The following is a 16,211-nucleotide window of genomic DNA, read 5'->3' on the forward strand; positions in this document are numbered from 1 at the left end:
GGGAGGCTGAGATGGGAGGTTAGCCTGGGCTACAAAGTGAGCTCAAGTCCAGCCTGAACTGCATAGTGAGACCCTGTCTCAAAAAAAAAAAAAAAAAAAAGCTATCAATCAGTCACCTGAAAGGCAGAGTGATTGGGGCTGAATGGAATAAAAGTGGAGAGTGGGGAGAAACACGTGAGGAATTAATGGGGATGAAGATGGCAGCTACAGTGAAGCAGTGTATTGTGGGTCAGAATTCTTAGCTCTTATGTAGTTGGGGGCAGGGAGCCATGGCAGCTTTTCTAAGATGGAGTTACGAAAGAAAATGTCTCCTGGGTCTCAAAATGTCAGGTAGTAGCATTGCACAGTGTTAAGAGTGAGATTATAAGGCATGGTTCGCTTTCAGATCCCGTCAGTGGCCTAGCAGCTGTATGACTTTGGTAAAGAAGTGAAAACTTGGGTTTCTCCCACTCTAAAATAGGAATAACTGTACCAGTCATCACTTCGTAGGGTTATGACTGGGTTATGGGTTAAATAAATTTATTTAATCTCCTTGAATCTCTTGGGAGAGTTACCTGGCCAGTGTCTGTGTACCCATCAGCAGGAGAAGGGATAAAGAAAATGTGGCATTTATGCACAGTGGAGTACTGCTCTGCCTTAAAGAATGGTACATTTGAGCAGTTTGTAGGAAAATGGGTGCACCTTGAAATCATAATGTTAAATGAAATAAATCAGACACGTGAGTTTAAATAGCACATGATATCTCTCTCTCTCTCTCTGATGATGAATCAAACTCAAGTCCTTGTGCTTGCCAGGCAGGCACTTATGCCACTACACTATATCTCTAGCCCTAAATAGCATATGATTTCTCTTATAGGAGAAACTCTAAGCATAAATAAATGAAAGAGCAAAATAGATAATAGGAAACAGGGAAACAGAAAACAGGGAAAGGAGGCGCAAAAGAATTAAGACATATTATAGACAGGTCTCAATTATCGACAATCAGTGTAATCATCATGTATCACAAATATGAACAAAAAAATTGGAAGAAGGGAATCTAGAGCTGGAGAAAGTTGGGAGGGAAGGGAGGAGAAGGGGAATAGGAAGAATTAAGGTATGTGATAGACTCCCTAACATGAATGTAAACACTATGCACCATACATGTGTACTGATAAAATGTTTTAAATGCTTTTTTCTTTGCTATTATTATCATTATTCCAACTGGTATACACAAGGCGAGAATATCGAGATCCCGGCTTCACTGTTGGGAGACTGCTGACACAAGGATGCAAGGGCCCCTGCAGGTGGAGGATGGGAGGTGAAGGCTGGGAGGGGCAGACTTGGTCCCCTAGAAACAGCTGCTTGAAGGAAGCTGAGCGGGAACTCAGAAGCGGGCAGTGACTGACTTTCACTGCAAATTAATGAAGCTAAGGAGAGATTAGTGGTAAGAAATGATGCGAAATAAACATCTTTAAATAAGTCAAGGAAGTTTATCTCGTTTCATATTCATATTTTCACGTCCTTTGGACAAAGACACTCAAAAAATATTGGAATGGCAGAGCCTTGTCTAAAAATCTCTGAGCTCATATGACCCTTAACCTAGACATGTTCTTGATGGGTGACTCTTGATGTCTTAGAGGAAACAGCCTCACATTATGCTGTAACAACTTCTCAACTTTTCACAGCAAGCCAAAAGGCCAGATTAGGTGAAAGCGGGTATAGGTAGACCAGCTGGTAAAAGAACTGTTTGCTGTTTATAAGTGTGAAAGGCTCTGATGTTAATTTGTACAGCTTTGTAAAATAGATGTGAAGTTTGTATTTGCTTTTGTTTCATCTTAAGAAGATTCTATGGACAAGAGAAACTACCAAGTGTGCAAGGAGATACACAAAGAACCCCCTATGAAAGCAATACGCTAAAATATCTTGTTTAATAACCTTTATTAAAATAGCGCTTTGAAATGCTCTGAGGGAATATGCACATTGACTTGATAGCTAAACTTTAAAATATGAGACACACTTTTTTTTTTGAGACACACTTTTAAGCAAGATTTCCAACCTGAATTTGTTGTTTCTATAGTCTTAGTCAAAAACCTTCCTTTTAATTTCCTCCCAATTACCCTTTTAGAAAAAATGCAGAAATACACCTCAGAAACTGTAAAAAGACCAAGCACAATAATTTCTCAGTGACTTTTTAAGAGTAGAAAGGAAGGAACTTTAAACTGCAGAGCTGGTGGGGCCCAAACTGGTTTTATCAACTGTGTTAGATGCGCTGCCCCTGCTGGAGCTCAGCTCCCTGAAGCTAGCGGACAGGTACACAGCTCACTCTTGACTCAGGTGCCTGTCGAATAAGGGTCCAAGAAGTCAGGGCACCCTTGGAAATCCAGCCCGGTTCACCACTTACTTCCCCAGCAAATTCATCCAGCTGGCCGTGCCGGAAGCAACCCGCGACTCCGCGCGGGCGTTTGGGTGGGACCACGCCCACGGGTGACTCGCCCCCGGTCGGTCCACTCCCCGGGCTACAAAAAGCCCGGCTCTTCTCACGCGAGCGCCTGGAGGTAGAGGCCGCCGCTCGTCTTCAGACCGGTCCGGGGGGAGCTCGCGCCGCGCCCGAGGTAGGCGCACGCAGCGGGGCCTGGAGGCTGCAGCTCCCGCGTGGGTCGGGCTCCGCAGTGTGGCCCGCGTGGAAGAAGGGCTCCTCGGCGGCGGCTATGGACGTCCAGGAGGACCGCGCGAGGCCACTTCCACAGCCGCCGGGAAGGGAGGCTCCCCGAGCACCCCCAGGCTGCGGATTGGGCGCGGTGCGCGCGCCCTAGGTCCCGCCGCCCTCACTGCGCTCCTCGCGGGGCGGGACCCGGCCTGGGAGCCGGGCTGGGGCGTGTTGGGGACCGCAGCGGGCGGGAGAGGCGCGAGTCCCCTCGCCCGGTACCGGGGGCCCCGCCAAGGGTCCCCTGCACCGGGAATGCCCGGGTTGGGTGGTGGAGAGCCCGGCGCGGTGGAGCTGCGCGTTTGGCTGACGGGCTGTGGTTTCTCCCCAGGTCGCCATGGATCACGAAGGGGACTTCGGTGGAAAAGCAGGGGACTATAAACTGGGGAAGAAAAGGTAGCCAGTTTGTTACACTTCCATACCTTGAAAGGGTTAAGAAATTTGGGCAGCTCGTTTCTACCCTCTAGCTGGCGGTTGTGGCTGTTAGAATCTTCAGAGGTGCAAGGCAGATTTGGAAGCGGCTTCCCTGCTTAGGGCTGAAAGGGTTCCTGGGCAGAGTCTGGCGCAGTGCAGGTGTCTTTGTGAGGTCTTCCTGAGGCTCTTAGCCCCGAGTGACCGAATGACCAACACTCACATCCTTTTTTGTTATGCTGTCTTTTGTTTTACAAACAACGTTGATTCCCACACATTGGAGCCATCCGCCTGCAAAAAGACTCCACATAGTCTGTTTTTAAGTGTTTTTAAAAATATGGTAGTTTGTATCCTGAAGACATAGGGCTCTGCTCTGTGACCCAGGATCTGATCATAAACAGAGACATACACATTGCATGTTTGTCGCGTGGCAGATGCACCAGAAGGCCATAACTAGATCGAGCTTATTTTTGTTTTGTGTTAACTGGCAACAACTGTGTGCATATAAAATTGGTAATGTAACCACAGAAAGAAAATAATTGTTTTAAGTACATTTGTGCACCATACTCTGCTTGTCTGAGAAATTTTAAACTTCACTCAGTAGGTTTGTTAGTTTTTTTAAAAAGTACGTTGTTAAATATAGTAATATTACTAGAAACCAAGCTTTCCATTGTAAGTGAAGAGATAGAAATTTGTAAGTCAGAGTTTACAGAGGTTAAACTTGCATTGGAAACTCCAGTATATGAAATCATAAATAGTTTATTTTCTTTCCACTAAGAAGGACACACTTTTTGTGCCAGATTTTGATTTTTTTTTTTTTTTTTTCGTAGCCGGGATCAAACTTAAGACCTCATGCTTGCCAGGAAAGTGCTTATGACACTGCAGATTTTGATTTCTAAATACCATTCCCTATTAAAAAGAAAGAGTACCCATAAAAAAAATAGTGAATTTCAACCAGATCTTGGGCAGGGAGTGTGCCAGTGGTATCTTGTATACCTCAAAAACAAAGAAGCAAGTTTAATAATAGTCAAAAGACACAGAAGCTGACTTCAGGGAGCCTCCACTAGCCAAGTCTGGGACACCTTGAATATCAAAGGTAGTAATAATCGTGAATAATTTTGAGATATTCAACATGATACTACTGATGAATCCCCGATAATATTCAGAGAAGAAAAGTGAAAGAAGATATGAGAGGTAGGGAAAAATAAAGGAATCTTCTCTACAGAAAAATGTAGCTAAATTTATCTATCAGAACCTGCCATTGTCATAATTCAGGCAAGGATTGTGTCTGTATCCTAAACAATTCAGAGAAAGATATCTAATGACTATTTCCACATTTATTACTAATGGACAGAAGGGAAACGTACTTCTGCAATGAAAGATTTTGAAGTTGCCATCTTAACCATGGCCACACTTGACATCACTTGTGGTAGAATAGACTGTTAAATGACTCAGCATGAGATGGAATTTGAGTGCACAGGTAGTATATTTGCAGACAAATTTAATATGAATCCAATTAAGCTTCCAGACTCGTGGTGTCCAATAGAAATGTGAGTTGCCGTTTTCTCTAATGCTGAGACCTCCAATCTGCTGTGTATTTTACAGTTACTGTATTTCTCCACTCGGTTTTAAATTGATATATATGAGAGATGAGGGACATTCTATAAAATAACTATTCTTGGCCCTTTAAAAAAGTTATTGTAAAGAAGCAGATAGAGGCTGCTAGATTAAGAAGGACTGAAGTGATATAATCATCAAATATAATGTGCAAACTGATTATATCAGAGTTTTAAAAAAGAAAACCACTGATAGAAACAATTCTTGAGAAAACAATGTGGATGGAATATTAGGTGATGTCAAAATTGCTCTTAGAGTTCTTAGATGTGATAATGGTAGGAAAATCCATGGCTATGATAATATTTACAACTTACTTTTAACTATTTCATCAAAATACTAACAAATTGGAATATATACTCTCTTGTATAAATAACAAATACAATCAGAGCACTCATTCATTGATAAATCTAGGTGAATCATGTGGGAAGTCCTTATAGTCTTTGAATTTTTCTGTTCATTTGAAGTTTTTCATATTGAAAAACTTAAACTCATAACACATAAAGACTCCATATAGTCTATTTATAAAGTGTTTTTTAAAATACGATAGTTTGTATCCTGAAGATACAAATATTGAGATATATTTAAGTAAGAAAATTGGGGCTAAGTAGAGGGAAACAGTGAAGAAAACCCACTGATCTTTTATTTATTTATTTACTTGATGCTGGGAATTGAACACAGGACCTCTCATTTGCCAGGCAGGCACTCTGCCACTGAGCCATATCCCCAGCCAGTGACTGAGGCATTCCATGTCTTCATTTTATTATGTTACTACCATGGCTTACAGACTTTGCTTCAAAGTAGAGATTTTTAAACTAGTTCTTAGGGGGGATTGAACCCATGACCTTGTGCTCGCTATGCAGGCACTTAAACTGCTGAACTAAATCCCAGCCCCTTTAATCTGTTATGAAAACTATACATTTTAATGTGGGGTTGTGAATATGCATTTGACTTTGCTAATAGACAATTGTGGGCTAATGGTACTATCTGGAGTTCCTGTGTTTGTAAATGCCATCTTTGAAACGATAATTTGTAAATGACTTGCCTTTGTAAGCTCAGTGTTCTCTGTTGTTGGGGTTAAATGAGGAAACTGGTAAAAGGGTTCCTATGAAAGTGTATTTCTCACAGTGTTGTATCTCTGAAGTCGGAGGCCACAACTTTATGGGTTAGTGATCAGATAACAGACTTTGCAGTTAAAGTCTTGGCTTTGTTCCAGCAGTAGGACCTTGGACAAGTCAGCTAACTCTTATCACTGCTCTGTGGTTTTCTTATCTCTAAAAGCACGACAGAAAGTATGCCTTCTTCAGAGTTGTTTATGAATCACATGCAGGAGAGCTGTAATATTGTGAATTCTCCAAAGTAGCATCAGTTTTAGAAAAATTAAGGAAATAGCTTATGGCTTAAAAACGACTGCTTTACTCCTCTGGTTCTGTTTCCAGGTGTATTGACACCATGCCTTTACCAGGAGTATGGTGGGGCCTGACCTGAAGGTGTTTGTGTTTTCTTGCTAACATCACTCCAAAGCCAAATATTCATAAACTCTAGATTTATTGTTTGAACTTGAAAATTTCTTGAATAATAATACAACTTTTTTCTAAAATAGTCTTTTATATTTACAAAAATGAGGTTAATTTGTTATTGTTGGTTTGCTTTCACGTTCAAGGTGGCAGCTGCATACGGAGAGCATGGCTTAGTGAGTCAGATTCTTTGAAACTAGCCTCAAAATAATAGCTGGCCTTTTTATGCCCAAGGACACCTTTTCCACAATTTATAGAACAGATTTTTTTAGGCCATAACTTTTCTAAATTAACTTGTTTTCATAACTTAGGGCTCCAGGCATCCTTTCAGAATCAGACTTGCTCATAAGGAAAGTTGACTATTTTTCACTTATGCTCAACATCTGATCACTATTGCTCTCCAATAATATCTGGTAGTAGGTAGATAGAATATCAACTGCTAGAATACTCACATGATAATTAAGGTGATTTATTAGAGAGACCATGAATGATTTTCTAGTTAGAATAAAAAGAAAACTCGCTTAGCTTAGTAAGTAACTTTTTAGTTATAAGTGGTGTCTTTCTCTTTGTGTGTGTTATATATTAATCATAGAAAATTATTTACCCAAAGGCACAAGGAATAAACCTTTTTATAGAAATTCTAATATCCAGGGATAACAATGTATAGAGAGTTCGAAAACCTATGCAAATATTTGTAAACTTTATAAATTAAATCATACTATTTTTTATTAAATAATGTAAACATCTTTGCCCTAGTTCTCTTTAAATATAAGCATTAAATATTAATTTGGTAATTTAAAAATTTGTATAATCTTTAAAGGGTTTTATAATTGCTTTGTTGTATTTTTCAGTAAAAAGGAGAAGAAGGAAAAGAAACCAACTGTTAGTACATTTGCCATGGTGAGTTTAAAGTTTATTTACCATTCAAAATGTTTTGTAAATTGGACATCATCTCTAGAAACAAGGTATTTTTTACTTTAGTATTTTTCTTTACTAGTGCGTATTTGTAAAAATACTGAGTTTCAGTTTGTATGTTTTGATCATATCCATCTCCTCATTACTCATGCTTATACTGCTCAAAATTACACATATACAAGTTTTTCTTCTGATATAATATTTTCTTAGAAAACCTGGTAATGGAGATTTAAAATGAATTAGTTGGATTAACAGTAGTTTATTTTCAGAGAAATACTCACCATCACATGCCATGTGAATGGAATGTAAGCAGTCATTCTTGCTAGACTAGATTCAGTATTCTCCTTATTAGTTTGTTGCTGTTGATCTGTTGCCTACAAAAAAGGTTTCTCTTAGTAATGGACTTTGCCATCTGGACAGAGCAAGCCAGTTACCTTACATGTCCCCTTTTATGGTGTGAAATTGTGGCAGATTTGAGATCAAAGTCCCAAGCATCCATAATGAAAGGTAGCAATGAAAATTTGTTACTACGATTTAGCTGAAAATCTACACTTTCAAAATCTTAACATAAGTCTATTTCATTTTTTGGTTGCATGGTGATTATTTAGAAGCCTTTCAGGAACTTATAGATATAGGTGGTTGCTGTTAATCTCTGTCTCACCAGAGTGTAAACTTAGATGAACCCAGGTAAATTACTGTCGTGAACTTAGGTAAATTATTTACATAAGTTGTTCCAGGGACCTGACCCTGGAAACTACTGAAACAAATAAGTTTTACAACAGACACTTTTGTATTTTACTCATTACACACCAAAATTTCTTTTTTCAAATGGGGAAGAATGGATAGTGCTGTGAAGCCGGATCTTAGTAATTTGAGGTAAAAGAAGTGTCACAGAGATTCCTTATTGGGAGCTCCTTCCTGGGTGACTGTAGGAGTGTGCCTGAGCCACTGAAGAAATCCACTGGGAAGTGGAGTGTGGTGGTGGGGAGATACCACCAACAGACACAAATCGAGGATGGCAGCCTGAAGGAGAAGCAGATGAGTCCGTGTCAGAGGGTGTAGAAAAGGAAGCTGGGCTGCCCCTTAGCGCAGCAAAGGGGGCATTTTGGGAGAGGCTGAGCGCGGGTTGGGCTGGTAGCCTGGCAGCCACTGTGCCATCCAGTGCTCTTTTATCCTGGCTCCCTTCTCTCTGAGAGAGGGGCCAACTAGGGGAAATATTTGCAGATCAGGGCAATACAGAAAGTGAAAGCTAGGGGATTATTTGGAGAACAGTGACTGGGTTAGAACTGGCAGGCCCTAGGGAAGGTAACAAATAAGGACAAGAATCTGAGGGACCTGTAATCAGAAGTTGGCCCCAGGCCAGCGGCTCAGTGCGGGACAGGGATTAGGCAGCACTTGTGACTGGTGTGATTCAGGGGAGAAGAAGTGATGCTGGGTAGTGCCAAGTAGGAACTTCTCAGACACCAGAGAGTTTTTGACTGCAGGATACTCTGTCAGCTGCTGGAAGCCTCCCACCCAGCTTGCAGCTGCTGAGCCCTAGGAACTGGGGAATGTGTGGCCAAGTAGTGATTCCTTGGGGGTGCAGTTAGACAGTTTGGTAAGGGCAGAGGACTAGAGAGAAGTGGTGTTATTTTCCCATTACGAAGTCTTTTAGTTTTTCACTTTTGTTTAGCAAGTCACCCAGTTAGATGAATTCTTTCTTTTGAGCTCTTTGATGATTTTGACCTCCTTATCTCTTGTCTAGCATACTTGAGTACTTCTTGCAGTGTTGGCTTGGTGATCAAGAAGTTCTTTAACTGCTCTTTGTTATGGAAAGTCTTTATTTTCTATCAATTTTGAAAGAAAATTTTGCAGCATACAAACAAAACTAAACAGAATCAAAATCTGTTTTGGGGTACTTTAAAAACTTCACTGCTCAGCGAAGCAAACAGCAGAGTAAAGAGATAATCTACGGAATGGGAAAAAATATTTGCCAGCTCTTCCTTAGACAAAGGACTAACACCTAGAGTATGTAAAAACTCCCAAAATCAGGACCCCTGTAATGAAAGTCCCAGTCAAATAATGGGCAACTGAAACAAATAGAAACTTCTCAGAAAAGTACAAATAGCCAGTAGTTACATGAAAAAAATGTTTGGTATCTTTGGCCATCAGAAAATTGCAAATCAAAACAACACTGAAATCTCACTTTCCTCCACTAAGAATAGCCATTCTTAGGTGTCAAAAAAAAAAAAAAAAAACCCAAACAAACAAACAACAACAACTGCTGTGTGATTGTGGAGAAAAAGGAACCCTTCTATATTGTTGATAGGAGTTCAAACTAGTATAACCACTATGGATTGCAGTATGGAGATTATTTCTTAAAAACTAAAGGTAGACATTTCTATTTGATTTAAGTATTTCTCTTCTAGAGGTCTTCCCAAAAGAGTTAAGAGTTTTACCATGAGGATGCTATGGTTTCTCTTAGCGTCTTCACATGCCTATGCTACACTTTCTCTTGATGTGGCTCCTTACTATTTATTTCTTCTTCATTGAGAGTTTTTAGAAGATGAAACTGAATGCTGAGTAATTCATAGACAAACTACTTGGGTAACTGATAGCACTGTGGGGGGAGGACCAGCGGCGGCTGAAAAGATAAGAAGTATGAAATATAAATGACCTTTATTTTGAGAATGCAGGGAGAGACACCCTATTAATAATATGCTGAAAGTTAGGCCTAAAGATTTTATTACAATATGATTAGACACTTCTGTGAGAATATTGCATGGAGGATGCTGTAATACTTTCATGTTTTGTCACTTCTTGAAACATCAAATATTGAGGTATTTCACTTTTTCTCATGGTTTTAAGCTTTACCATTTCTTTAAGATGGTGACATTGTATCCCCCTATCATAGAGTGATCTCTAGGCCCTTTGAAGGAACCTTGGGCATCCTGAGAATATCTTGCTGCGTCTTACCTGCCATCTATTGATGATCTGCTGTGGGGTCTTGAATAATTGTTTCTTCTGTTCTCTGGGACTGTGTTTACTTTCTGTGCTTTCTGTAACTATCTTTAGTGATTTTACCTATGAACACAAGACTTTCATAAACTGTTCCACTTTCATTGCATCCTATTATAGTAAATATTTCTTCTTCCTTTTGCTCTTAAGATCGTAAAAAGGCAGCCAACATATATCTCTATTATTTGTTCTCCAGCCTTTTCTTAACTCCATGCATTCTTTGTCTCTTTCTGGAAAACCTCTTCTCCTTCTGTGCCTTCTGTAGTCAAATTCTGCCTCAGACTTTAAATTCTTTCCATGTCCTTTCTGATTAATGCTTCCAGTGTGAGCATTGAAACCAGACTCAGTTGTCTCCTGTCCATCCCCTTGAACCTTGCCTTTTCTGGTTTGCCTCAACTCCCTGATGTGTTCCTCCTGGCCAGTAAGCTTTTTCTTGATATTTCCATACGTCAACACTTCACTTTAAGAAACCCCCTCTTCTCTAAGTTATCGTGTCCTTTCTTGCCTCTATTTTCTGTTCTTTCTGGTTACAATGTCTCGGTACCAGGGACTGAACTCACGACCGCCTGCTTGCAAGGCAGGTGCTTATGCCGCTGAGCTAAATCCCCAGCCCCATAATGTCTTCTTTTTACTTCTAAACATTGCTCTACTTTCAAGGCTGAGAGGCAGCATCATTTTTTCCTATGGATTTTTTTTCCCACCAAGGAGAATATGACTTTGTTTGCTTTTGTAAATATCGTGATATTGTTGAATATAGCAGATTGTAACTTAAAATGCAGTATATACTTTTTGCTTGGTACTTCCTTTATACTCCCTGGAAGCAGGGATTATAGCTTTGATATTCATTTTCTGGCATTTATGTTACCAGGAAAGCATTCAATACGTGTTTACATGCCTAGCCTCTGCTTGTATTATAATTATTGAATGATTATTGAAGTAAAATGTCCTGTGGGTTATTAATTTATTATGTATTTAAACGTACTGAGGGTTGAACCCAGGGCCTTTCCACTGAGCTGCATCCCCAGGCCTTTTTAATTTTTAATTTTGGGATGTGGTCTAAGTTGCTAAGTTGCCAAGATTCTCCTGCCTTAGCCTTGCAACTCCAAGTGTGTACTACCACCCCCCCCCCGCCCCGCTCCTGTTGTGATGTTCATGAGAGAAATCTTTGCATGTCAATGATCTCTTCTTCCCATACTGAAGTACTTATTGTTGCCCCTTTAACAGATTCTTTTTTTTTTTTTGTCTTTTTCGTTTTTATCGGTACCAGGGATCAAACTCACGACTGCCTGCTTACAAGGCAGGCACTTATGCTGCTGAGCTAAATCCCCAGCCCCCCTTTAACAGATTCTATAAGAGAAGACAAATAGTTTCTGCCTGTCTCATTATTTTATAAAACCAAGTTTAAGCTCACCTGATTGTATCTATATCAAGACAGTTATCAATGCATATATCTAAATACTGTATATACTAAATATTCTTATATCACACCTTAATTTTCAGTAATCATTTCATAATTTGATGTCACTTTTCCTTTCCTGCTTAATGGACTTCTATTCACTACTGTCAGAAACTACTCTGTTCTTATTTTTTTCTCTTAACAATCCACTTATTTCTGTTGTTTTATATTGCAGTAAACCAGGCGTGGTAGTACATGCCTGTAATCTCAGCATTTGGGAGGTTGAGGTAGGAGATCGCTGTGAGTTTGAGGTTAACCTGGGCTTCATAAGTGAGTTCAAGGCAAGCTGAAATACATAGGAAGACCCTGTCTCGAAAGCAAAGCGAAGCTAACTTTAGTACTGCTTTCTTTCTCCTAGTTCTTGTTTTCTGCTGCCCTGTCTTCTGTGTTGCCTGCTTCTTGATCTTGGTTCAGGTTACTCTCCTTGCCTGGACTTTGGGTGCCATTTTCTCCCTAGATGACAAACATGCTACATACGCCTGTGGTTTGTCTGCAGGAGGACTAGCTGCCTTGGACTTCAGTAAGACCTCTCCTGCTAATTGGTCTTGTTGCACTTTTTGTTTTCTTTCATTTGATTATCTTTCAATCCTTAACTGTCCTTGAGTTAAGGACACGTATTGTTTCCTAGGTCTCGTTGAGCCCATTTTTTACTGTGTCTCTTGCCATTGCTCTTAGGATCCAGAGAAGCCTTTTCTTCCTATAACTTGCTTGTAAGTAAAGAAATTATTGGGTTCTGCATTGGTCATTCATCATGACCACATTCCAACTTCTCATAAAAAGTGTTTATTAGAGAGCATGCATCCAACTAGTTCTTTTTTTTTGTTGTTTTGTTTTTTTGTTTGTTTGTTTTTTTTTTTTTGTTCTTTTTTGTTTTTATCAGTACCAGAGATTGAACTCACGACTGCCTGCTTGCAAGGCAGGCACTTATGCCTGCCGCTGTGCTAAATCCCCAGGCCCCCCCCCCGCCCAACTAGTTCTTTTTCTCCTCCTCACTGACCTCAAAGAGCTGGGGCCAAAACCTTGGCTGTCCTCCTAGCTCATCTGTCTTTCTAGTTTTTGATCTCCAAACCTCAGTTGTTGAACATTCAAAATAGAAAGTTAATGACATTATATTGTAATGAAGGCAGTAAGCTTAATGTTACTATCATATCTAAATATCAAGCAGCTTAGAACATAAAATAGAACCATTATTTTCTAATAACCATTGATGTTCTAATATTTGAATCCTTATAGAATGTTCATGATTACATATTTTATACAGAAAATTAGAAATCAAAAGCCATACATAATAAAACAGCATGAGACTCAGGATGACATTTTGTAACATAGTTAAATTTTCATGTTGACATAGAAAAACTCTTTTAATCAATTATCTCTATTTAAAACATAGGAAACTTTTACCTACCTTATACTTTAATGGGATGTGCATTGTATAAGTTTTTGTTAAAGGTAGATGACTGAATCTGAAAGAAAGGTCTTGGGGCTGGGGATTTAGCTCAGCGGCATAAGCACCTGCCTTACAAGCAGGTAGTCGTGAGTTCAATCCCTGGTACCAATAAAAACGAAAAAGACCAAAAAAAAAAAAAAAGAAAGGTCTATCATTTTAAGCGATCTTCATTCCATATTTTGCAAATTGCACATTTGCAGGCATGAATACATTCAGTATACTATGAAAATAGTAACAGTCACAACCAGTTATTACAGGCATATGAAAACCTTTGTACCAAGACATCTTTAAATCAAAAACCACCTTACTGTCTAGAAAACTTAATCCTTTGATGAATGAGCAAAATAAACACATTATAATAATGTATTTTAATAAAATTTATAGGAGTGTTTTCCCTAAGGTTATGATCTTTGGGGCCTCCTTTCAAAGAACAAGAACTGGACAATGTTTCCAGGCAGCTGCTTTCTTAGTCATCAATTGGAGTCCTGTCCAATAATTTCTCCCTACCTTAGGGGATTTTTTTTTAATTATCTTAACAATTTTCACTTTTACCTGGTTGAATTGTTTTTCTACTGCTGTAGTCCCATCTCTAGTAGGATTTAAAGAGTTAATGGTATATACTGCAAGTGAGGTATACTATGAGATGTAAATTTTGTAGGGAAGGCTTTCTGTTTTTGTTTTTGTAATTAAATTTTGAGCATATGGTGATCATGCTCAACAATTCCTTAATGTTGAGGGTTATAAGGAATTCATATGGTAAAGGAAATATGAAAAATTTTACAAAATATTTGGAAGGCAGTACTTGTGTAGGCTGGGCCATTGTCAGTCATAAGTTTAGGGAAAAAATCCCCTGTATTCTGTATTCAGGCACCCAAGGCTTTCATTTGTCATTCTCACCTCCAGCTGCAGCTCCCACTTTGCAGCCAGACTAAACAGCATAGAAGAAGAAAAAAAGAACAAAAACAAAAATCAAAGCACAAAGTCAAATCACCACCATCACCACAAAAACCAAACAAGACAGAGGAGAAAAAAGAAAAAAGTCTACTTTCAGGTTTTTCTGTGCTGTCACTGGTAGACAATGTGTGGAGACAGAGTGCTGATCCATGTTAATTTATTCCAGCAAGCCAGCAGTAGTTTGGCAGGGCAGTGGATAATCTCAGTGAGCCTGTACTTTGTGGCCAACACCAGACTCTTTTTTTTTTTGTCTTTTTCATTTTTATCGGTACCAGGGATCGAACTCACGACTGCCTGCTTACAAGGCAGGCGCTTATGCCACTGAGCTAAATCCCCAGCCCCCAACACCAGACTCGTGACCTGCAGCCATCTGTGTATCTTATGCTGGCCTGAGGCCACTGAGAGACGCTAGATGGAGCTGGCAGCAGCTCTCAGTTCTGAGTCCAGCTAGCCCCACTCCTCGATGGCCCCCAGCCAGTTGCTCTCTGGCATGTGAGAACTGAGCCCTCAGCACTCACAGCCAGCCAGTAAGTACAGTCCCCCATATCCACTGTTCCTCTTCACTGCTCTACCTCTCTGTAGATGTTGGGAGCCGCCGACACCGGTCGCCTTACTTGGCGGACGTAGGGCCTGTGGGTGGGAGCGGAGCCTGAGCTAGATTGCCCCTCCCATCGAGTGAGTCAAGTTGGCGCCTGCTTCCTGCCCCCTGATTGCGCTGGCGACTTAAACAACCCGCTCTGTAAGATAGTCTGCCTAGCAACAACTGATGTTAGCCAATCAGCCCGCATCGCGCGCTTTGAACTGATTGGCCACTGTCACCCTATAAAAGTGAATGCCTCTCCCGCCACGAGACAGGAAGCACAGAGAAAGCACAGAGAGAGATAGAAAAAGTCCACCGGCGAGAAAGGGCTGGTGGCAGAGTGGAGGCCTCGCGGGGCCCACGCGGAGATAAATAAAGGCAAGGTTGCACACCGCCAGACTTTGTCGTGTGTCTTTCCTGCCGGCCGGGAGCGACCTCGACATGTAGAGACCTCTGAGGTCACCAGTCATCACTGTGTGTCTGAAGGTTTGAACTGTTCTTGTACAGCGAATCCAGTTTCAGGGAGAAGGTGTCACAGGCTACCTCCTTCTTCTTTGTTGAAGTTTCTCTCTTCACACTCTCTGTGGGCTTCAATTCATACTTCAGATTCTTCCTGGGTCCAGAAGATCCACTTCTCTCCTTGTCTTTCTCACACTGCTACACTCCAGGATCTGGATGGTGACTCTCAAAGAGTCTCTTTCTCTGCTGCTTGCCACTTCACCATCTTGGTGCTCCCCCGTAGAAGCTTTTTAGTTTGGCATGATCTTATTTGTTGATTCTTGATATTGTTTCTTGTGCAGTTGGGGTTCTGTTCAGAAAGTCTTTGCCTGTAAGGCCTATGTCTTCAAGAATTTTACCCATTTTAGCTTCCATCACTTGAAGTGTTTCTTTAATATGTAAACCTTGATACATTTTGATTTTAGTTTAGTACATGGTGAGAGAAAGAAGGCTAGATTCAATCTTCTGTATGCGAATAGTCAGTTTTTCTGGCACCATTTGTTAAAGAGGCTATCTTTTCTCTGGCATATATTTTTGACCCTGTTGTGAAAGCTCAGATGGACAGGGATGTTTTTGCATGTTTTTTCTGTTCCACTGATCTATCTATCTGTGATTATTTTGCTGTTTTTTTAGTCATAGTAGTTTTATAATATAGCTCAAGATCTGGGATTGTGATGCCTCCTGCTTTGCTCTTGTTTCTCAGGATTGCTTTTGCTATTCTGCGTCTCTTCTGGTTCTATATAAATTTTTGGATTATTTTTTCTAGTTCTGTGAGAAATATTGTTGTCATTTTGATTGAGATATAGCTATACATTTTGGAAAAGTGGCCATTTTCACAATATTGGTTTTGCTTACTTTGAAAGAAAAAGTATCTTTCCATTTTTTGATGTCCTCTTCTATCTCCTTTTTCAGAGTACTATAGTTTTCATTACAGAAATTTTTCACCTTTTGCTTAGGTTAATACCTAACTAAGTATTTAATTTTTCTAGATGCTATTGAGAATTACATTGTCCTAATTTCTTTCTTTGGGATTCATTATTGATGAAGAGTAATGGCATTGATTTTCATGTGTTAATTTTGTATCTTGTTACCTTGCTGAATTTGTTTATTAGTTCTAGTGGTTTTTGGTAAAATATTTT

The 16,211-nt window shown here is 40.0% G+C and overlaps 1 protein-coding gene across 3 annotated transcripts in view; it reads left to right on the plus strand.

Annotated features, from left to right (window-relative positions):
• The first annotated feature begins 2,422 nt into the window (after positions 1-2,422).
• Abcb1 (ATP binding cassette subfamily B member 1) overlaps positions 2,423-16,211 on the plus strand; it is a 95,771-nt gene continuing 81,982 nt past the window's right edge. The window contains exons 1-3 of one of the 3 annotated variants that reach the window (XM_063233865.1): positions 2,423-2,591; positions 3,015-3,079; positions 7,077-7,125. In XM_063233865.1, the coding sequence (XP_063089935.1) occupies positions 3,021-3,079; positions 7,077-7,125 (108 nt within the window). In that variant the 5' untranslated portion in view covers positions 2,423-2,591; positions 3,015-3,020. 3 annotated transcript variants of the gene reach the window in all.

This window comes from Cavia porcellus, unplaced genomic scaffold, assembly GCF_034190915.1.
Source record: "Cavia porcellus strain 051 isolate PalLab524CR breed Dunkin Hartley unplaced genomic scaffold, mCavPor4.1 scaffold_2, whole genome shotgun sequence".
In the NCBI taxonomy this organism is placed as follows: Eukaryota; Metazoa; Chordata; class Mammalia; order Rodentia; family Caviidae; genus Cavia; species Cavia porcellus.